Source organism: Sciurus carolinensis, chromosome 4 (assembly GCF_902686445.1).
Source record: "Sciurus carolinensis chromosome 4, mSciCar1.2, whole genome shotgun sequence".
In the NCBI taxonomy this organism is placed as follows: domain Eukaryota; kingdom Metazoa; phylum Chordata; class Mammalia; order Rodentia; family Sciuridae; genus Sciurus; species Sciurus carolinensis.
Window position 1 is genome coordinate 71,671,144 of NC_062216.1, and position 23,372 is coordinate 71,694,515.

General features: G+C 39.8%; 1 protein-coding gene across 1 annotated transcript in view; it reads right to left on the bottom strand.

The window, feature by feature from the left end:
* Positions 1–3,195: 3,195 nt before the first annotated feature.
* The window catches only part of Vwf (von Willebrand factor), a 151,903-nt gene continuing 131,726 nt past the window's right edge, over positions 3,196–23,372 (bottom strand). Inside the window, exons 48-52 of the mRNA XM_047549520.1 lie at positions 7,557–7,655; positions 6,556–6,684; positions 6,009–6,048; positions 4,000–4,097; positions 3,196–3,511 (exon numbers count right to left, since the gene is read on the bottom strand). Of these exons, the coding sequence (XP_047405476.1) occupies positions 3,323–3,511; positions 4,000–4,097; positions 6,009–6,048; positions 6,556–6,684; positions 7,557–7,655 (555 nt within the window). The 3' untranslated portion in view covers positions 3,196–3,322. The remainder of the gene's footprint in view (positions 3,512–3,999; positions 4,098–6,008; positions 6,049–6,555; positions 6,685–7,556; positions 7,656–23,372) is intronic.

Below are 23,372 nucleotides of genomic sequence, written 5' to 3' on the forward strand. Positions count from 1 at the left end.
GCGTGGAAAGAGGAGTGCAGTCCCACAGTGAGGTTGGGTCCGGGACACGCTCAGGTTAGTGAAGCTGAGGGGCAAGACTACATACTGCCTGTGCTTCTAGACCCAAGGGGGCGTTTTGCAACCTGGTTTGGCATGGGAAAATTCAGCCAGATTATCTCATGAAATGTCCGGTTGATTAGTTTCCAATCCTGCCAGTAAAGCCTCCTTCCTGCAGCCCCAGGGGTTGTCCAGGGATAACCCGGACGAGCCGCCCCCTGAACGTAGTGGGTCCCCGTTGCACACCTGTCCTCACTCTACCTCGCCACCAGCTGTCCTCGTTTTTCTCTAGATTAAAAAAGGAAGAAATTTAGCCGGAGACGGGGAGTAGGTGTACCTGGGACATGCAGAACAAGAAAAGGGGTGACGAGAGGCAGGGGGAAGGATAGGTTTTATGAGAGTTTCTCCGTGGGATCTAGGACGGGATTAAGGAGGATTGTGAAGACTGATCATGGGATTTCCATTCCAAGGAAACAAAGGGTGTGCCATCTTCCTGGAATGGTCTAAGTACCTGACCATAGGCTGAGGGGTAGAAAAGGAGAACCTGCAAGATACTCAGAGGTAAAACTAATTCGTTAATATCACCAGTCCCCAAAATTAAAAGGATTATTTAGGGTCTAGGGTGCTTTTTGTGATCACTGACAATCAGTCTAAAGAATTTTTCCTCCTAAACTGATAAGGTGGGCTGGTGATGAGAGCTCAGCACTTAATAAATAAGGAACCTGAGGTAGAAAATAGAAGGTACAATACAGAATGAATCAAGGGAAGAACTGAAGGAAACAAAAGGTATTATATCCCAACTCTGGGGGGGCTTTTGTTCACCCACTCCAAGTAACAAAGGCCGATATTCCGTAGGAATTTGTCTTTATCAAGCATGCTTCTCAATGCTTTACCTAGAATAGTTATTTTAATGCTAAAATAAGTCTATGAGGTAATTACTGCATTATGCCCATTTTACAGATGAGGAGAATGCAGTATAAAAGCTCAATCCACTTGCCTCTAAAAGGTGTGTTAAGTTCCAAAGTCAGCAGCCTGCTCCAGCATCCCAGGTCCTAACACTTTTCTATTCAAATTCTCTCTCCCAGACAATACGCTTTTCCTGTTTACTTCCAGGGATGCTTCTCCAAACTGTTTCAATCTCTAAAGGATGGGAACAGTTTCTACCATTGCTCCTTTATCCATTCCTTTTCTTCTTTCCTCCTAGTCCCTGTAAACTTCTTTCTTGAGACTCCCTCTAAAACAGCTTAGGGGACTGTTATCTCATTTGGTCTAAAGGTGAGCATAAAAGAGGGTCCTTTCTAAAAGCTGCTTTGGCCTTTATTCTTGACAGTGAAATGTCATGTCAGTACCTATGAGAAGTTCAGGCCATCAAAGCACAGGCCAATGAAAAACTAACAACCTCTGCTGGAAAGACAGCTCCCTGCCAAGCTTCTCTGCGGCAGATGCCTCCAATAACACCCTGTCCCCAGGTAAAGTGTTAGGCGATCAGTCAGAAGAATGACAGTTAATTCCATGGATCTAGTTTCCTCCTGAGAGAGAACTTAGAAGCTTCTCAAAGTTGGGGGGCCCAGGGATGGGTGGAGAGATGACAACCTTTGAATTATTGAGTAGTTATACAAAACTTCTATCCATTCTTCCTTCCCTCTGCCCCACTAAACTCCCCACCAAATCTACTCAGCACAATCTTCCACTTCCCTGTAACAGTTTCTCTTGAGGTTAGTCCCAGGCAGTAACAGAAGTGGCAGAAACCTAGGAATGCAGCAGTCACTAGTTCCCATGATAACAAGGAAAGAATCTTCAAGCAGCAGGGATCAAGATCATGTGTCTCTGGTGGAGTGGTCTGGGAATTCTTGTCTAGATGTCAGAGTACTGGGTTCTGAACCTGGCCCTGTCATTCAGCAATTGTGTGACCTTTGGAAAGCCACTTGAGTTCTCTGAGCTGTTTTCTTCATTTGTACAGCTGTGGGGGAAGGATCATGGGTTAGATGATATCTAAATCCTTTCAGCTCCAACATTCAGTACTTTCCATGAATTGAGTCTTTCTTGTGTTGATTTGGAATGAAACTAACTTTTCCATCAAATTTCTGGGGCACGCCCGGGATGTCCCTTCATTCTCAAGGGCAACATTTCCCTGGCCGGAGTCTCCACCATCTTGCCAGCATGCACATGTAAACTTTTTCTTCATACTTTTAAGGAAGGACAATCTCTCACTAAGAGTACCAATACTAGAAAGTGATTTGGGAACTAGGTGATATTTGGTGTCATGTACAGGTCTTCCCACTAAGGATATCTGGGGCACATGGGATGTTGACATTAAACAAAAGCATTTTCAGCCCTCAGAATGAAGGAAATCCTAATGTTTATTGTTGATGTTAAAGTCACTTATTCCTACTTTGAGACTTGGTTTCTCTACTTTTATTCTTGTCTCTTCTTAAATTAGAACAATGTGCAATTATATAAGGACTTTCAGGCTTTATTTTAGACAGTTTTTTTATCCTCACAAGCCCATGAGTGAGATCACCACTCCAGTTTTCCAGATGAAGAAACCAAGTCTGAGAACCATTAATGGCTTATTTTGAAGCCACACAGGTGAATAAGGGCCATGTGTGGAGCCCAGTTGTGCCCCCAAGTCTGGGACTTATCTGCCATGGTTGAGCATAGTTGGACCATGTCCCTACCCCTGTCAGCACCAGGGTTCCAGGTACCCTCAGTCCTCAGCAGCTCCCCTTCACCAGAGATCACTAAGGGCACACAGGAACTTTGTCACACCTTTTCAAACACTTCCACGATGCCAGCTACACTGACAATAGTCATATCTATCTTGGCAGAAATCTGATCCCAGGGCCCACCCCTCTCCTATGCCCAGAAGTCCCTCAACTCAGAGATTTGAGAACTCAGTGTTTTTAAGCAAATCCCTTTCACTTCAGGCCACTGGGTTGAGTTTCAAAAGAGGCCTTCCCTACACTGTGCCCTCCCCACCCCATGAAGGCAGAGATACCACTCATTCCCAGAGGTTAGCAGTCCCTCCCATGGACACTGGGGCTGCAGTGTTTGAAGATGGGCCTCTGCTTTCTCCCTCAGAACTAGTCTCAGAACTCAGTACTAGCCTACAGTTGCCATCTCAGGTTTACAAACAGTGTACCACCAGCCTTGTGCAGGATGAGAGCTTGGCTTTTATTGTGGGCCCAAGAGGGTACAAGAGCAGTAGTACAGAGGACTGAGCAGCACTTTGGCTGGTCGTGCCAAGGTGGGCAGCAGCAGGCATCCATGGCAGCTGCAGCAAGCCTCACTTGCTGCACTTTCGGGGCGAGCACCTGCACTGCCTGGCGTTGAGGACCTCATGGTACACAACAGAGCCATTGGTGCAGAGCAGGGGCACCTGCATGGGCTCTGTCCGTGTGGGTGAGCAGCAGGAGCACTGGTCCTGCACATCCTCCGTGTCGATGGAGTACACGGCTTTGCTGGCACATTTGCCCTGCAAGGGAGCAGAGAGGCAAGACATCACCAGGCTGGAGAAGTCTGTGGTAGCAGGACTAGGGGCAGCCCATGTCCTCCCCTTACTCCTCCAAGCAAGGCAGGTCATGCCTTATCCAGACACACCCAGGACAGCTAGGCAATTTGTAAAAGAAGATCTCAGGGAAGTCTGATATTTCCTCTATCCTATGTATACACACAAATCCTTCTAGCTGCAATGTCTATGCATTGATCTTTAGGAAATGTAGCTCCAATCTGCATTAGAAAAAGCTCTTCATTCTCTTTAACTTGGGTCTTTCTTCTGTGATCAAAAGTTCCTAGGTACTTAATAAAACATTTACTTAAGAAACACTTCCAGTTCCTTTCCCCTCTCCTTGTGGTTTTTCCAGATCCTTCTAGTAAGTAACTGAAGAGACATGTCTTCATCCTAGTTCAAACAAGGAGACTCAGCCCTCCCCACCAGGCCTCAGCAAAGTCAGAGAGCCTTACCTGGCAGTAATGAATGTCCACTTCCTCTTGAGACTTACAGTCCCCCACTTTGACATACTGCACCCTGGCAGTGATTTCTTTGCAGTCAGGCTCCTCACCTGTAAGACAGGTGAGAGAGAGAGCTAGGGGACTGGCTGGGGTTCTGTAGAACACTCTTCAGCCAAAGTGCCCTCAATGACCTGGAAATAGACCCATTTCACTGTCAACAAATAACCAAATCCAGCTGCAGGGAGGAGAATTATGTTATCCTGATTCACCTCTGTTGCTCCTGGCCCTTTAAATTCAGAGATACAATTATTGATGGATCTAATTCATTTAATAGTACAATTTAATTGAAGAAGGAGCCTAGATATACTGTAATATGGTGCTGTAGATGGATGAGACTTGCTTTAATATAATTGTAGACTCAAAAAATATAATGACTGGAGCAGTACTCTCATGCTATAATTATGTCTACATGCTAATGGACAATGAAATAACCAATAAATAGAATGATATTAATTGATGGGTTGATATTAAATCCATGCCTGCCTTTGGGTCAGAGGAAAGGCAAATGTCATGACCATTTAAGGGACTCGCTGCCTCTGTGGGGGCTAAGAAAATCCCAAGGAACCTTCATGGAGTCCTCTTTTTGGGTACCGCTATATACAGGATGCCTACATGGGTTCTCTTACATGCAAGGATTAGTGGCATTCAAATTGAAACTCTACTTGACCCACTGAGAATATTAAGAGTTAATGCCAGCTCACTATTCCCATCAGAATAAAGGGATGTTTCCATCCCGGGATGGCTCCAAATCTAAGGCAACCCTAACTATAACTATATATTAGCCTACTTCCCAACTTCTCAATAATTTCATTTTAAAGGGAAAACTTGCCAACTATATGAACAGAATGAATAAGGAAAACATATTTGGGCAAAAGTGTAATTTTTTTTTCCTATGGATATAACTCCCTGACATGGTTTGTTTTCCTTTCCTTATGGCGTTCTTGAAGCCTCCTGAACACATCAACCAACAAAGGTTCCTTGTTGCTGGTTTTGTAGATAACAGCCTCCTAACCAAATTCCACATGCAGTATAGACAGACTTCATCTTCCCTGGTTTCCTGACTTCAGTTCTTAAACTATTCAGCAGGGATTGTAGAAAGAAATGCTTTCAGAGTGTCTTTCCTCAATCTGTGATTTGGTTGCAGTAATTACAGGGGCTGTCAGAGTAAGCCATCAAGAAAAGAAGGAATGATTGAATAATGAAGGTATTCACATTTTCACTCTGCTTATTGCTGCCTGAAAGTAAGCATGGGTCTATGAATTCAAAACAAAATAAAAACTAAAAATAAAAGACATTAGTCCAGGCAAGTTAATTCTAAGCTACTCGTTTTCATGAACATAAGAATGTGTGTGAATTAAACTATCTGATATATATCTCCAAAACTGTTGCTGTGTGTTATTAGAGCCAATCAGTGTGACATAACTGCAAGGTCAACAGGAACCATGAGTGAAGAATAGGGGGTAATAAACTTAGGCCAGCCTCGTGAATCTTTGAGAGCAGGTGCAATGTTATCTACAGCCCCTGTAACATGCAATGGACTATCTCATTAGTCATCTGGTGGCTTCCCTTTCTCTCTAAGATAGCATCACATGCAATGAATAGATGTGTATAAAGTATCTGCTCTGTGAAGATCATGAATCAAGAATGTCTGCTCAGGGAGCTTGCTGGAGAGAGAAGATGTTTTCTCATGGTTAGATCTAGGAGCAAAGACACATAAGTGGCTAGAGACAGTAAGGAGTTTCGAGGAAAGGTGGGAAGAGATTGCTCTGCAGATATTTGAAAGGGGACTTGAGCAGGGGGCAGTCGAATAACACTCAGGGAGAGGAGGTAGTTCCCTGCAGAGCTGTACATAATGATTGACAACCAAGAAATATCCTTCTGGAATAAAGCTCACTCCAAAGAACAGTCCCTGGACTTGGTCTAGCAAGTTCCAAAGGACAAACTTTCAGTAATGTACTCACATGTGTCACAGCAGGTGCCTGGAATTTTTATAATTTTCCCCTGAGAAGAGAGCAGAGTCACAGATTAGTTCATAGTGGAGAGTTTTCTGTTCACTCCAGATCAATTCCTAGCTCTGAACTCACAGCCCTGAGCTTATGTCCCCAGATGTAAACTGTGCTCTCCCATCACAAATGTGAACCCATAACCACTCTACCTGACCAAGAAGAATCAATTTTGATTATTTTGAATTTTTTTCCAACTGAGTTATCAGGAGGATCATTCCCAAAGAAACTGAAATTTGTTTGATCTTTCACCTTCCTATTCAAGGATCACAGATTCAGCTTTCCTCGAGTGACAGATTAAAAAGAAAATCCTATATTGCAGAGAACTTTTTCTCTCCATCAGGCTTTAATTCTGTAATTTCATTGATTCTTAAAGTAGGTCAGAGGTCTGCCTTGGATGATGGGAATAAGAACTGGGTTGCATGCTGTTCAAAAGAACACTATTCTTGGAGTCAAAGATTCAGCTGGTTAAGACAAAAGCAGGGTCTGAGTTGCCATTACTCACTCCCTCAGCCAGACATTTGTGTTCATCAAAGGGTGGGCAGCCCGTGACTCTCTTCTCCCAGATGTACTCTCCTCTCTCATTGACCTTGCAGAAGTGACTATCACAGCCATCCTGGAGTGTCTCATCACGCTGAAAGGAAAGCAGGGGAGTGGGAAGAACAAATTCAAAGACAGTGCTTGGGTTAAAAAGTCACTCCAAACCATAGTCTTTACTCCTCAGAGTTGCTGAAGCAATTTGGAGAACTGGGGAAGAAGGGTAAGACAATGTATATAAAATCCCCACACTCAGGATACAGACTAGAAATGGAGCCTCAGTTTTGCAACTTATTTTCTGTGAGCAAGGATGCATGAAGTGGAGAATTCTATTCTGACCATGCAAGTGATTCAAGAATGGAGACTTAGCAAGAGTGAACTTTCTAATTGATAAAGGAACAGGAGATGAGCCAGAGGCATCAACTCAGCCCCACCAACTAATTCCAGCTTTCATAGATCAGAGTTGATTCACCCTGATTAACTGCATGATCTCCAGGCTATAGTAAACCTTGAAGATCCACCAACTCAGAGGGAAGGGAACAGGGGGTGGGAAGAGGGAAAGGGATGGAGAGATACTGAGGACTGAAATAGAACAAGATATATTCCATGCTTGTATAATTATGTCAGAATGGATTCTAGTGTCATGTATAACTAAAAATAAGAACCAATAAAAAATCCTAAAAAGTGAAAATCTTAAAGAACCATCAGTTCCAAATCATGAGGCCATACACTAACTGCACTCTTGCCAAACAGGGCAGCAAAATAGCTAAATCAAAGAGAAAATTCTGTGCCTTCTACAGATCATCTATCTTTTCTTTATGAAATGAGAAAGTAGAAAAGAAGCCAATATTAAACCCAAATTAGTCCCTCCTTCTTAAAGAAAACAGCCCCAAATAGGAAAATAGATGGTGATGTGAGAGAGGACCAGATGGTGATATGACAGGGCCCCTGAGTCCAGCTTGCTCCTACCTTCAGCGTCATGATCTGTCCTCCTCTTAGCTGAATAGTGCAAGCTGTAGGCAAACACTTCCCACAGCATTCTCCTTGAGTCTTCTCTTCCCTGTAACCCTATATCCAGGATAGAAAACCATCAGAGTTGATCTCCCCAGAAGATCCGAGTTTTAATTAGACTTGCATTGCTGGCCTTTCATCTACTATCCAGTCATTTCACCCAGAGTTCTGAAAGTCAACTTTAACTAGCTTTTATCAGTTCTCAGTCCCCCAGAGAGCATTTCTTCCCTTTATATAAGTACATTTTGCTCAAATTTAGCAGTCTGACCTATAAGATCTCTCCCCTGAACTCCATACTTACACATCCAATTGTTTACTGGATGATTGTTTATCTTATTATCTCAAGACTTATTTCAAAAATGAAACTTAATTTTTGTTCCATATGTCATCCTTTTCCAGTCTTCCTTATCTTGGAAGATGGTGTCATGACATAGTTGCTCAAACTGGAAACACAGAAGTCATCCTTCACTCCTCTATTTTTCTCATCCCTCCCCACTCAATTATCACCCATTCTTGCCAAAACATGCATCTCAAACTATCCACTGCTTGTCATTACCAGTATCCTCTATCATCTCATCCAAGAAATCATCATCTTTCACTGGTCTCTGGTAGTAGCCTTAATTTGTTTTTGTACCTCCATTCTTGCCCCCTATTATAGGGCACTATATACCTGCTAGGATGACATTCTTAAGATATGTCTAGTCATGTCACTCTCCTGCTTAAAAACCTTTGGATAGAGTTCCAATTCTAGTATAGTGGCACAGTAGCTTGTATTGAACTTAGCCTCCTTCAGATAACAATAATAAACCATCAAAAAATTTTTAAAGGCATTGGAGGATGACCAAAATCAGGGGCAAATAGTAGATTATTTGATCCTTGAAAGAGGGAACCATAATGGACAGGAGTCATATTTAAATGGCTTTTCCCATCAGAGAAGTCTGTATGGCTCTGGGCAGCTGGAAATTATACTTGTATTTGTCTGAGAACTCAGAGGAAAGAGTTTGCAACTGCTAGAAGAGTTGGAAACTGAAGGGGAAAAAAAATTCAGAAAAGAGGAAGTCTGAAAGGGGAAGGCCCAAATCTGCATGTAAACTCCCCTCCAAACTCTGGTTGTCTTCTTAGTTATATATACAGGGAAACCTTCAATAATCCAGGAACTAAACAACAGTTGGACAGCTAAAAGACCTGAGTGTAAAAATCAGCTGCCACACACCACAGGGGAAAGACTGTCTGGAGTCCAAATTCTACCAGGTTGGAGAGGCTAAGTCAACATCTCAGGTTTCCATAGAAATTTCATCAATACCAGGCCTTAAGAGTAAAGACCATTCCTCAGGACTAAGATATTCACCCTAGGACTAAGAGAAATGCTGAAATAGATCTCCCTAATGTAGTTTAAAAATCAAATCTCCTTTAGTTTCAAGTGAACCATCAAAACCTAACAACTTGCTGGAACCAAACTTCACATTCATTGTGGGAGAACTGTAGTAGTAAGTCTCTTCAATGTATTTTCTACCATGTCTAGTATATATAGTAAAACATTTCAAGCAAAGAGAGGTCGAAGATGGCAGATTCAAGGAAGGTTGCACTTTGAGGTCGAAGATGGTAGATTCAAGGAAGGTTGCACTTTGAAGTTGCTCCATGACTTAGGATTCAAACAATGGGAGTACTGCTTCTCAGCAAGGTGGGTGACAAGAGGGAATTCACAGAAATGCAAAATTGGACCATCAGAGACTCATAAGACCCAGGAATTCATGTGCTTTGAAAAGAAGACAAGAAAGAATACATTGGAGTCAACTCAGCAGCACCAATTCACAGTAGAGGGAAGAGGAAACAGAAAAAGAGAGAAGCACAATGGACAAATTTGGCCCAGGAAAACCTGAAGAACAGGAAATCTGTCTGAACTTACCTGAACTAGAGGCTACACAATAAGTTGATGCTTAAGAAGTTCTCCATGTTTCTCAACTGGCAAGCAGAGAACGGAGGCAGGAGTCATCTAGAAGATGCCTGCTGTGGTATCCCAGGAGATCATAGCAAATACTGTAGTATCCCAGGATCATACTATTCCAGCAAGTGCCTACCATGTTCCTGAGGTATACCTGGTAAAGTGTGACTGAAATAGGCACAAAAACTGTATCCTGGGATTTAAGTCAGAGATTCAAAGGAAGTACAACTTACTTTCTCTTTGAATCTGTGGCTCAGGTGACCAGCTAAGGAAGGTCAGGGAAATTAAATGGGAATGCCTAATTTCACTTGAGGATGAGCCTGGGAAGACCATATTTGTAGGTAGGTGGTAAGTGTATGGAACCTGTGGAGGGTGGGTCACCCAGCCCATGAATAGAATTCTCCAGAGGCCCCTGAGACTCAAGACACCCAGCAGAGCTCAGAATCAGCCCCCTACAAAGCAGATATCATCTGACAAAATTCTAAAGAATTTCAGAATTTTAGAATTCTAGTCACCAGCATTTCACATATAGAATTCTGCCTCAGTCCCAATCTGGGAGTGCATCTATATAGTCGGTCCAGACAAAACTCCAATTGCATTATTTCCCATTCCACTCCTCCTTATGCTGGTGAGATGGGAAGCTGAGAGCTATTCAGCCAGTTGCAGTTCCAGACCACTCCAGTTGGCAGCTCAGTAAGCAACACAAAGAGGAAAGGTTTAACAATCCCCAGCCCTTGCTCTAACAATTCCCAGCCCTTGCTCTCTCTAAGGGGTATGCAGCCCAAGAAGAAATGAAAAGAAGGCAGTATGGCATAGGAAGCAAACATCCATCCTTGTAGACCATTTTGACCACCTCAGCAGAGACAATTCTTTCCAATTCTTTCACGTTTCCTTAAGAACATGTTTGTGCATGCATGCTTGTGTCTGTGTGAATTCTTGCTTTATTTGCTGCTTGGTTCATGGATACACACACACATACACACACACACACACACACACACACACACACACATATATATATATGTAGAGAAAGAGAGAGAGGAATATACATACAGATATATTTACTTCTTCCTTTTTTCTTTTTTTTTTTTCTTTTTTTTATTGTAAACAAATGGGATACATGTTGTTTCTCTGTCTGTACATGGCGTAAAGGCATACCATTTGTGTAATCATAAATTTACATAGGGTAATGTTGTTTGATTCATTCTGCCATTTTTTCCCTTCCCCCCCTCCCCTCCCACCCCTCCCCTCCATTTATACAGTCCTTCCTTCCTCCATTCCTGCCCCCCTCCCTAAACCCAACTCCAACCCCAACACTAACCCTTCCCACCCCCCATTATGTGTCATCATCCACTTATTAGCGATATCATTCTTCCTTTGGTTTTTTGAGATTGGCTTATCTCACTTAGCATGATATTCTCCAGTTTCATCCATTTGCCTGCAAATGCCATAATTTTATCATTCTTTATGGCTGAGTAATATTCCATTGTATATATATACCACATTTTCTTTATCCATTCATCAATTGAAGGACATCTAGGTTGGTTCCACAATCTGGCTATTGTGAACTGAGCAGCTATGAACATTGATGTGGCTGTATCTCTGTAATATGCTGATTTTAAGTCCTTTGGGTATAGGCCAAGGAGTGGGATAGCTGGGTCAAATGGTGGTTCCATTCCAAGTTTTCTAAGGAATCTCCACACTGCTTTCCAGAGTGGCTGCACTAATTTGCAGCCCCACCAGCAATGTAAGAGTGTACCTTTCTCCCCACATCCTCGCCAACACCTGTTGTTGCTTGTATTCTTGATAATTGCCATTCTAATTGGGGTGAGATGGAATCTTAGGGTGGTTTTGATTTGCATTTCTCTTATTACTAGAGATGTTGAAAATTTTTCCATATGTTTGTTGATTGCTTGTATATCTTCTTCTGTGGAGTGTCTATTCATTTCTTTAGCCCATTTGTCGATTGGATTATTTACATTCTTGGTGTAGAGTTTTTTGAGTTCTTTATAGATTCTGGAGATTAGCGCTCTATCTGAAGTATGATTGGCAAAGATTTTCTCCCACTCTGTAGGCTCTTTCTTTGCATTGCTGATAGTTTCCTTTGCTGAGAGAAAGCTTTTTAGTTTGAATCTATCCCAGTTATTAATTCTTGCTTTTATTTCTTGTGCTATGGGAGTCCTGTTGAGGAAGTCTGGTCCTAAGCCGACATGTTGAAGCTCTGGACCTACTTTTTCTTCTATAAGATGCAAGGTCTCTGGTCTGATTCCGAGATCCTTAATCCATTTTGAGTTTAGTTTCGTGCATGGTGAGAGATATGGGTTTAGTTTCATTCTGTTGCATATGGATTTCCAATTCTCCCAGCACCATTTGTTGAAGAGGCTATCTTTTCTCCATTGCATATTTTTGGCCCCTTTGTCTAGTATGAGAAAATTGTATTTATTTGGGTTTGTGTCCGTGTCCTCTATTCTGTACCATTGATCCACCTTTCTATTTTGGTACCAATACCATGCCGTTTTTGTTACTATTGCTTTGTAGTAGAGTTGAAGATCTGGTATTGCGATATCCCCTGCTTCACTCTTTCTGCCAAGGATTGCTTTAGCTATTCTGGGTTTTTTATTCTTCCAGATGAATTTCATAATTGCTTGCTCTATTTCTGTAAGGTACATCATTGGGATTTTAATTGGAATTGCATTGAATCTGTATAGCACTTTTGGTAGTATGGCCATTTTGACAATATTAATTCTTCCTATCCAAGAACATGGGAGATCTTTCCATCTTTTAAGGTTTTCTTGAATTTCTTTCTTTAGTGTTCTGTAGTTCTCATTGTAGAGGTCTTTCACCTCTTTTGTGAGATTGATTCCCAAATACTTTATTTTTTTCGAAGCTATTGTGAATGGGGTAGTTTTCCTAATTTCTCTTTCTGAAGATTCATCGCTTATGTATAAAAATGTCTTAGATTTATGTGCATTGATCTTATATCCCGCTACTTTACTGAATTCACTTATGAGATCTAAAAGTTTTCTGGTGGAATTTCCTGGTTCCTCTAAGTATACCATCATATCATCAGCAAATAGGGATAGTTTGAGTTCTTCTTTTCCTATTCGTATCCCTTTAATTTCTTTGGTCTGTCTAATTGCTCTGGCTAGAGTTTCAAGGACGATATTGAATAGAAGTGGTGAAAGAGGGCATCCCTGCCTTGTTCCAGTTTTTAGAGGGAATGCTTTCAGTTTTTCACCATTTAGAATGATATTAGCCATGGGTTTAGTGTAGATGGCCTTTACAATGTTAAGCAATGTTCCCACTATCCCTATTTTTTCTAGTGTTTTGAGCATGAAGGGGTGCTGTATTTTATCAAATGCTTTTTCTGCATCTATCGAAATAATCATGTGATTCTTGACTTTAAGTCTATTGATATGGTGAATGACATTTATTGATTTCCTGATGTTGAACCAACCTTGCATCCCTGGGATGAAACCCACTTGATCATGGTGCACTACCTTTTTAATATTTTTTGTATGCGATTTGCTAAAATTTTGTTGAGAATTTTTGGGTCGATGTTCATTAAGGATATTGGTCTGAAATTTTCTTTCCTTGATGTGTCTCTGTCTGGTTTAGGAATCAGGGTAATATTGGCTTCATAGAATGAGTTTGGGAGAGTTCCCTCCTCTTCTATTTTCTGGAATACTTTGAGAAGTATTGGAATGAGCTCTTCTTTAAAAGTTTTGTAGAACTCGGCTGAGAACCCATCTGGTCCTGGACTTTTCTTTGTTGGAAGGCTTTTGATGACTTCTTCTATTTCATTACTTGAAATTGGTCTATTTAAATTGTGTATGTCCTCCTCGTTCAGTTTAGGCAATTCATATGTCTCTAGAAACCTGTTGATGTCTTCGAAATTTTCTATTTTGTTGGAGTATAGATTTTCAAAATAGCTTCTAATTATGTTTTGTATTTCAGTCGTGTCTGTTGTGATATTTCCTTGTTCATTCTGAATTTTAGTGATTTGGGTTTTCTCTCGTCTTCTCTTTGTTAGTGTGGCTAAAGGTTTATCAATTTTGTTTATTTTTTCGAAGAACCAACTATTTATTTTGTCAATTTTTTGTATTGTTTCTTTCGTTTCAATTTCGTTGATTTCAGCTCTCAGTTTAACTATTTCCTGTCTTCTACTACTTTTGGTGTTGGTCTGTTCTTCTTTTTCTAGGGCTTTGAGCTGTAGTGTTAGGTCATTTATTTTTTTGAGTTTTACTTCTTTTATTAAATGCGCTCCATGAAATAAATCTTCCTCTAAGTACTGCTTTCATAGTGTCCCAGAGATTTTGATATGATGTTTCTTTGTTCTCGTTTACCTCTAAGAATTTTTTAATTTCCTTCCTAATATCTTCTGTTATCCATTCATCATATAGTAGCATATTGTTTAATCTCCAGGTGTTGGAGTAGTTTCTGTTTTTTGCTCTTTCATTAATTTGTAACTTCAATCCATTATGATCTGATAGAATACAAGGTAGTGTCTCTATCTTCTTGTATTTGCTGACATTAGCTTTGTGGCATAATATATGGTCTATTTTAGAGAAGGATCCATGTGCTGCTGAGAAGAAAGTGTATTCGCTCTTGGTTGGATGGTATATTCTATAAATGTCTGTTAAGTCTAAATTATTGATTGTGTTATTGAGATCTATGGTTTCTTTGTTCAATTTTTGTTTGGAAGATCTGTCCAGTGGTGAAAGATGCATGTTAAAATCACCTAGTAGTATTGTGTTATGGTCTATTTGGTTTCTAAAATTGAGAAGGATTTGTTTAACATACATGGATGAGCCACTGTTTGGGGCATAGATGTTTATGATTGTTATATCTTGCTGATTTATGCTTCCCTTAAGCAGTATGAAATGTCCTTCTTTATCCCTTCTGACTAACATTGGCTTGAAGTCCACATTATCTGAAATGAGGATGGATACTCCAGCTTTTTTGCTGAGCCCATGTGCATGGTATGTTTTTCCCCATCCTTTCACCTTTAGTCTATGGGTATCTCTTTCTATGAGGTGAGTCTCTTGCAGGCAACATATTGTTGGATCTTTCTTTTTAATCCAATCTGCCAGTCTATGTCTTTTGATTAATGAATTCAGGTCATTAACATTCAGGGTTATTATTGAGATATGATTTGTATTCCCAGTCATTTGGTTCATATTTAAAATTTTTGACACATCTTGGTTCCTCCTTTATTTGACAGTTCCTTTAGGATAATTCCTCCCTTTGCTGATTTGCTTCTTTGTTTTTTATCTCTTCCTCATGAAATATTTTGCTGAGAATGTTCTGTAATGCTGGCTTTCTTTTTGTAAATTCTTTTAGCTTTTGTTTATCATGGAATGATTTTATTTCATCGTCAAATTTGAAGGTAAGTTTTGCTGGGTATAAGATTCTTGGTTGGCATCCATTTTCTTTCAGAGCTTGAAAGATGTTGTTCCAGGCCCTTCTTGCTTTTAGGGTCTGGATTGAAAAATCTGCTGATGTCTGTATTGGCTTCCCCCTGAATGTAATTTGGTTTTTTTCTCTCACAGCCTTTAAAATTCTGTCTTTATTTTGTATGTTAGGTATTTTCATTATAATGTGCCTTGGTGTGGGTCTGTTGTAATTTTGTGTATTTGGAGTCCTATAAGCCTCTTGGACTTGATTTTCCATTTCATTCTTCAGATTTGGGAAATTTTCTGATATTATTTCATTGAATAGATTGTTCATTCCTTTGGTTTGTTTCTCTAAGCCTTCCTCAATCCCAATAATTCTCAAATTTGGCCTTTTCATGATATCCCATGGTTCTTGGAGATTCTGTTCATGATTTCTCACCATCTTCTCTGTTTGTTCAACTTTGTTTTCGAGGTTAAATATTTTGTCTTCAATATCTGAAGTTCTGTCTTCCAGCTGTTCTATCCTATTGGTTATGCTTTCTATGGAGTTCTTAATTTGGTTTATTGTTTCCTTCATTTCAAGGATTTCTGTTTGGTTTTTTTCCAATATCTCTAACTCTTTATTGAAATGATCTTTTGCTTCCTGAATTTGCTCTGTTAACTGTCGATTGGTGCGATCGTTCAATGCCTGCATTTGCTCTCATCTCATCGTTTGCTTCCCTAATCATTTTAATTATGTACATTCTGAACTCCCTTTCTGTCATTTCTTCTGCCATGCTGACATTGGATTTTATTGATGTAACATCTAGATTTTTGGGGGGCATTTTATTCCCTTGTTTTCTCATATTGTTCAGGAATCAGTGGGTCATTAAGATATTGCAGATTTCCTCTATCAACTTATAATGTCCCTGAAGATTGCTAGTATATCCCCTCTTATCCTTCAGTAGCCTGAAGTCTTGGAGGAGGTTGATAATGCAGAGCTCCACGAAGAAGCTGCCTCTCTAGGGGTGGTGACCCTCAGGTGGCGTATATTCCCTGCTAGTGGGCAGAGGTGCCTCCACTTGTTGACCAATGGTCATCCAATGGGGAACTAGACTGCAGGCTGAGGCAAGGCCTGTTTGTGCCTGTGTCTCTGGTTTTACCGTCCCTGTGGGAAAACCTCCCCCGGCCGGGAAGACTCACTCAGTGGGGATGTCTCGCTGGTCAGTTGCCCTCCTAGAGGTTCCCCTCAATCTACAACTACCACCTGGACTGGGCTGTCTTCCTCTGCAACGATCCCAGGGGCCCGGACCTACGTCCTGGGCCTGGGAGCCTCACCCTTCGCAGGCGAGTCTCCTTAGGCTGCCTCTCCCAGAGAATCTGCCCGCCGCCCTGGAAACTTCGCTCCGCCCCTAGGCGTGTCTCTGTGCGGCTCTTCCAGCAAGAAGCCACCTAGCTCCTGGGACCCTGCTCTGCACCAATCACCTGGCTATGCAGCCCCTCCTCTGAGCCACCACCTGGAGCCCCGTACAATAGCTCCGAGACCCAGAGACCCACCACACACCTCCTCCTCCGGACAGCCGCCCGGTTTCCAACGCAGTCACTAGGAGTCCAAACAACTCACTTCAGGTCTCCTCCTCCCGCCAACCACCCGTAGCCCTAGGCAGTCACTCCAAGTCCAAGTGACCCGCCCTGTTCCTCCTCCTCCTCCTCAGGGTAGCCCCCCGGGTGTTCAGGAGCGGTGGCTCCGAGACCAAGTGACTCACCACGCTCCTCCTCCCGGCAGGCCACCGGTGTTCAGGAGCAGTTGCTTTTAGTCCAATCAACTCACCACTCGCCTCCTCCTCTGGCAACCACCTGTGGCTCTGATGCAGTCACTCCTAGACCAAGCGTCCCACCGCTCTCCTCCTCCAGGCAGGCCACCAGTGTTCTGGAGCAGGTGTTCTGAGTTCAAACAGCTCGCCACACAGCTCCTCCTCTGGCAACTGCCTGTGGCTCTGATGCAGTCACTCCTAGGCCAAGCATCCCACCGCGTTCCTCCTCTTCCTCCGGGCAGTGCCCCGGTGTTCAGGAGCGCTCGCTCTGAGTTCAAACAGCTCGCCACGCAGCTCCTCCTCTGGCAACTGCCTGTGGCTCTGATGCAGTCACTCCTAGACCAAGCGACCCGCCGGGCTTCTCCTCTTCCTCCGGGCAACCCCCCGATGTTCAGAAGCGGTCGTTCTGGGTCTAAACAGCTCGCCACGCAGCTCCTCCTCAGGCAGCTTCCCGGAGCCCCAGTGGTTGCTCGAGTCCAAGCGCTGTGCTGAGCCGCCTCCTCTACGATGATCCCAGTTGTCCGTGTTTACCGTTCCAGCGGGGGGAGGGGCGTCTCGCTGAGCAACTCTACTTCACAAATTCCCTGCATTCCGGGGCTACCGCCCCATCCGGGACGCCTCCCCAACAGGAGAGACTCACCCAGCGACTTTGAGTTGGTCCCAAGTCTCTCACTATCTCCTCTTTTGAATCCTGCGTCCTGGAGCAACGTGAAATGCAGCCGCCCTCTAGTCCGCCATCTTGGCCCTCCTTTTTTTCTTTTTTAATCATATTTTTCTTTTTATTTATTTGTTATTTTGCTTTGTTTGGTCTTTTGAGGGTTAAGGGTTTTTTATTAACAGGTTTTGATTTTGTTTGTTTCTCTTGTTACTCTTTCTCTTTTTTCTTCTCCCTCTAATAGGTAAATTCTCTTTTTCCCACTTTCTCCCTCTCTATTTATTTTGCTTCTTTTTTCTGTTTTCTCCTCCTTCTCTATAGTTGTTAACCATTTGTATTTCTTCTTTTGAGAAATGTTCCATTTACTGATTCAGTTATTTGGGTTTTTGGTGTCAAATTGCTAAATATTTTTTGAGTTCAAAAATATTAATCCCCTGTAATAAGAGTAACTGGCAATGAATTACAAATTCATGTGTCTATTAAAAAATAGACAAATAGATTGAAAATAAAAGTAAGGGGGGAAATGCAGCATGTAAATTACTAAGAATAAGAAAACTGAGAAAATCAAAACTGCAATGAGATATCATTTCTCACCAGCTAGAATGACTATCATCAACAATAATAATAATAGTAATAAAAATGCTAACAATAATGTGGAAAAAAGGTATTCTTATATACTGTCAGGGGAATATAGCATAGCTGTTAGAAGAGTATGGAGGTTCCTCAAAAATCTAAAAACAGATCTAAAATAAGATTCAGATATCCCACTTCTGGCTATATAGCCAAAGGAAATGAAACCAGAATACCAAAGCACTTACATGTTTATTGCAATGCAATTCATAGCAGCCAAAATATGGAATCAACCTAGGTGCCCATCAGTGGATGAAAGGATGAAGAAAATTTGGTAAACATACACAATATTCAGCCATCAATAATGAAATCTTGTCATTTTCAGCAAAATGGATAAAACTGGAGGACATGTTAAGTGAAATAAGCCAACACAGAAAGATAAATACTACCTGTTCTCTCTCACATGTAAAAATTAAAATAAAGTCTCTCTGAATGTAGAAAAGTGATGACTACAAGCTGAGAAGGGTGGAGGGAGAAGGTAGATAAGGGAAGGTTGGATAATAAGCACTGAAGCACAATTAGAGAGAAGGATTGCTCTGGTGTTACACAGCAGTATAATGACTACAGTTCATAATAACCTAGTGTGCATTTTATAAAGATCTGAAGGAAAGAAGCTCAAAGGCTCCAAACATAAAATGTTAAGGAGATGGAAATGCTAATTACCCATACTTGATCAGTGAATGTTTTATGCATGTGTTGAATTATCATCTGAACCCTACTAATATACATTATATTGATGCATGTTAATGATTTTTTAGTTTTTTAAAAGAAGGTCAATATAGACATATTAGTACCAAACACAGTAGACTTTAAGATGAAGAATGTTACCAAAATTAACATATCATAATGATAAAAGAGTACATTTATCCAGAAGACAGAAGAACCCTAAATGTTTATGCTTCTAATAGTGGAGCTATTAAAAAATAATAAATTATGAAATTTATACAGGAAAAATTGACAGAACTAAGGAGAGGAATTGGTGATTTTAAGGTTCTTTCAGTAATTGATAGGACAAGAAGGAAAAATATCAGTAATGGCTCAGAAGATTTGGAGAACTAGGCCAATCATTATGACCTAATAAAAAGACTCCTACACCTCAACACTGAAGAGTACATATTCTTCTCAAAATTCACATTAGAATTTTTACCAAATTCTGGGCCAAAATACATGTCAAAAATTTTTAATTATGAGATTATATTCTATGACCACCTTAAATTAAACTGATATTAGTATCAATAAGATATTTAGAAATACCCCCTCCCAAATACTTGGAAATCAAATCAAATACATTTTTTTTGTACCAAGGATTGAGCCCAGGGGTGCTTAACCACTGGGCAACATCCTCAGCCCCTTTTATTTTTTACTTTAAGACAGAATCTTGCTTAGTTGCTGAAGCTGGCTTTGAACCCAGAATCCTCCTGCCTCAGCCTCCTGAGTTGCTGGAATTACAGTCATGCACCACCATGCCCGGTGAAATAAAATACTTTTCAATAACCCATTAATGAAAGAATAAATAAAATAAAATAATTAGAGATAATTTTTTAAATAAATCTGAGAAGTGCAGTAAAAACAGTACTTACAGGGAAATTTATATTTTAAATTCTTACATTAAAAAATCATGATCCTAAGCTTCCATCTTGGGAAACTAGGAAAAGAAGTCACTATAAAACAGGAAGTAATAAATATTTAAATCAATAAAATAAAAACATATATAAAAGAGGAATAAAAAGGCAAAAACTGGATTTTCAAAAAGATTGAGAAACATGATAAATCTTTAGCTAGACTATTCAAGAAAATAAAAACACAAATTGTCAATATCAGGAACAGTGAAGGAAGTACAACTATAGATCTCACATACATTTAAAGTAAAAAAGGAAATGTTATAAACAATTTATAATAATAAATTTGAAAATTTATATGATGTAGATAAATTCCATAAAAAGTCAAAGCTTTTTTACCAAAGCTTACTTAAGAAGAAACAGAAAAACCTACTTAAGTCCCTTTCTGTTCAAAAAGCTGAATTTTCTATATAAACATTCCTACATGAAAAATCTTCAGGACTGGAAGGCTTTATTGGTGAAATCTATCAAAAATTTTAGGAAGACATGATACCGATCTTAGACAAACTCTTTCAAAAATAGAAAAAAGGAAACCCTGCCTGCATATTTTATTGGATCCAGCATAATCCTGATCAAAAAGTCTTAACAAAAAAGTATTACAAGAAAAAGAAAATTTAAAGCTATCACTTTGATCATAGACAAAAAATCTGTAACAAAATATTAGCAAATGAATCTTAATAGTAGATGTAGAAAAGGATAACATATCATGACCAAATGGGATTTCTCAAAAGAATGAATGGTTGGCTTATCATTTGAAATCAATCAATGCAATTTCTCATATTAACACAAGTTTAAAGGGAAAACCATTTGATCATCCTAACACACAGTAAAACTGTCTGACAAAATTCAAAATAGCATTCATGACAAAAGCTCTAAGCATGATAGGAATAGAGAGAATTTCTTCAATCTGATAAAAAGAAAACTACAACATACTTAGTGAATTAAATTCCTTTAAGGTCAAAACAAAATATTTTCATCACTCCAACTGGATATCATACTAGAAGTATTTAGCCAAAATGACACAAGAAAATAAACAAAAGTCATAAAGACTGCAAGGGGAGAAGTTAAAACTGTTTTAATCTGAAGGTTTCATAATTGTTTAGGAATCTGCCCTTATGAAAAAGAAAGGAAGGAAGGAGGGAAGAAGGTAAGAAGGAAGGAAGAAAGGAAGGCAGACAGGAAGGTAGCTGGCCACCCAGCCAGAAGTCAGCTAGCTAGACAGTCAGACATTAGTACAACTAATTAGTGAATTTAGCAAGACTGCATAATACAAGATGAATGTGCAAAAAAAAAAGTATAAAAGCATTAAAAAATAAGATCATAAAATTTTTTAAAATTTTCCATCACAATATCATCCAAAAACTTAAAATTCTAGGGAATAATTTAATAAAATCTGTGCAAGACATCTATGCTAAAAAAAATCACACACCACTGCAGAGAAAAGTTAAAGAAAACTGCTATAGTTTGTATGTGTCCCTACAAAATTCATATGTTGGAACTTAAATCCCAAGGTGATGGTATTAAAAGATAGGACTTTTTGGGAAATGATAGCATATTGAAGATTCTGTCCTCATGAATGAATTAGTGTTCTTCTAGATTAAGTGGAATGCTCTGCTACATTTTGCCCTTTTACCTTCTGCCATCTGAGAACACCACAAGAAATTTTCACCTATGAGGAACAGGCCATGCACCATATCTGCTAATATCTTAATTTTAGACTTTCCAGCCTCTAGAATTGTGAGAGAATAAGTTTCTTTTCTTTAAGAATTACTCAGTCTCAGGTATTTTATTATAAATGCACAAACAGGCTGAGACAAAAGTCTAAATAAATGGAGAGATAGACTATGTTCATGGATTGAAAAACTCAATATCGTCAAGCTGTTCATTCTGTCTAGATTAACCTATGTATTCAATACAATCCAGCATATTTTTAAAAATCTTAAAATAATTGACAAATTGACTAAATTTACATGAAAACAAAAATGTCATGAGATAACCAAAACCATCTTGAAAAAGAACAGTTGAAAGATTTGCATGATCTGATTTCAAGACTTACAATAAAGCAACAGTAATCAAAACAGTGGTGTGATGATAGAAAAGACAAATTAATTGGAGGATCAGAAAAGAGTCCAGCAGTAGATCCACACAGATATAGACAATGCATTTTTTGCAAAGATGCCCGTATCATTCAATGAGGGAAAGGATAATCTTTTAACAAATGGTGCTGGAAATGACTGCTCATCCATGTGGAAGGAAAAAAGTGCATCTTTATTCCTATTTTACAGTTCTACTAATTTCTGATGAATCATAGACATAAAAATAAAATCTAAAACAATAAAGCTTGTAAAAGGAAACCTTAGAGAATATCTTCACAGCCTTGAAATAGACAAAGATTTCCTAAACAGGATATGAAAAACAGTCACCATAAAAGGAAACATCAATAAACCAGACTTTACCAAAATTTAAACTTCTGATCTTCAAAAGTTACAATTAAGAAAAATAAGAGCTGAACCATTAAGAAAAAAATACTGTAATAAAGAACTAATATCTAAAATAAAGAGAAAACTCATACAGTTCTATAATAAAAAGTCAAACAACCTAACCTAAAAATGATTTTTTTAAAAATCTTAAACTAACATTTCACAAAAGAAATAAGCAATAAGTACATAAGATGCTTTTACATCATTAGTCAACAGAGAAATGCAAATTTAAAATACTCCAAGATACCACTCCACAATGGTTAAAATTTTAAAGATTGACAATACAAAGCTTCTCCTGAGAAGAATGTAAGTTTCCACTTAAGTTACACTGCTCTCTGTTGTATCGCGGGCAGCTGGCACTGAGTGGGCACCCCTGAGTTCAGCTAGGAACTTGTTGATGGTGGCTTACAGTGAAAACCCTTCATTTGTATCTACATGGGAAGAAGCAGCAGCTTCCAGACAGCAGGATTTCACTATTTTTACAAAAATGCCCCCAAAGTGGAAGACACCATAAGGTTGCCAACTTTTTATTTTGCAGACTAAGAGTATTTTAAATAATTTAAATAAAATAAAAACTGCAAAACTACCATCAGCTGTCTCATTATTTCATAAAAATTAAAGTTCTTAACTCTTCTCACCCTCCCCCTAAAAAAGAACATAATCTCAAAAAAATTTTTCTAAAGAACCAGTGAAAAACTGGTTCTATTGTCATTCTTGTTCTCATTTTGCCACACAGAGGAATCGCCAGTCAGAGAGCCACACACTGGGGTCTTGAGGTCTTTCCAGCAAGTATCTCTTAACAGGTCAGTTTCAGCACCCAGACAGAAGATGCATCTCAGGATCAAGGACAGGCGTCAGTAAGCTTGCTCAGAAGTGAATTTAAACAATTTGCTCCTCATAAATCAAACTAGGAACTTGATGTGTCTTCGGGGAGTTGGCAGTGAAGGAGACCAGTGAGGATGGAGCTCGCACAAAAGCAAGGAGACTGGACCCCAGCCAAAAATACCACTTTGAAAGAATACTGCCAGAGTTTGAGAGTCATGAGGTAGTGTTTCAGTTGTGAGCTTGAAACTGTGTATTTTAAAATGCACAATTCCTGGAAGGTGCATGACCGAGGTAAATGAGAGAAGAAGAAAAAGAGATGGAATAAGCATTGAGTGAATGTGAGTGGTTACGAGTCAAATTGAAGAAATAAAATACGGCTTCAATCAGACCGAATTTCATGGGAGCTTGGATTTGGGCAATTTTTAGTGAGTGTT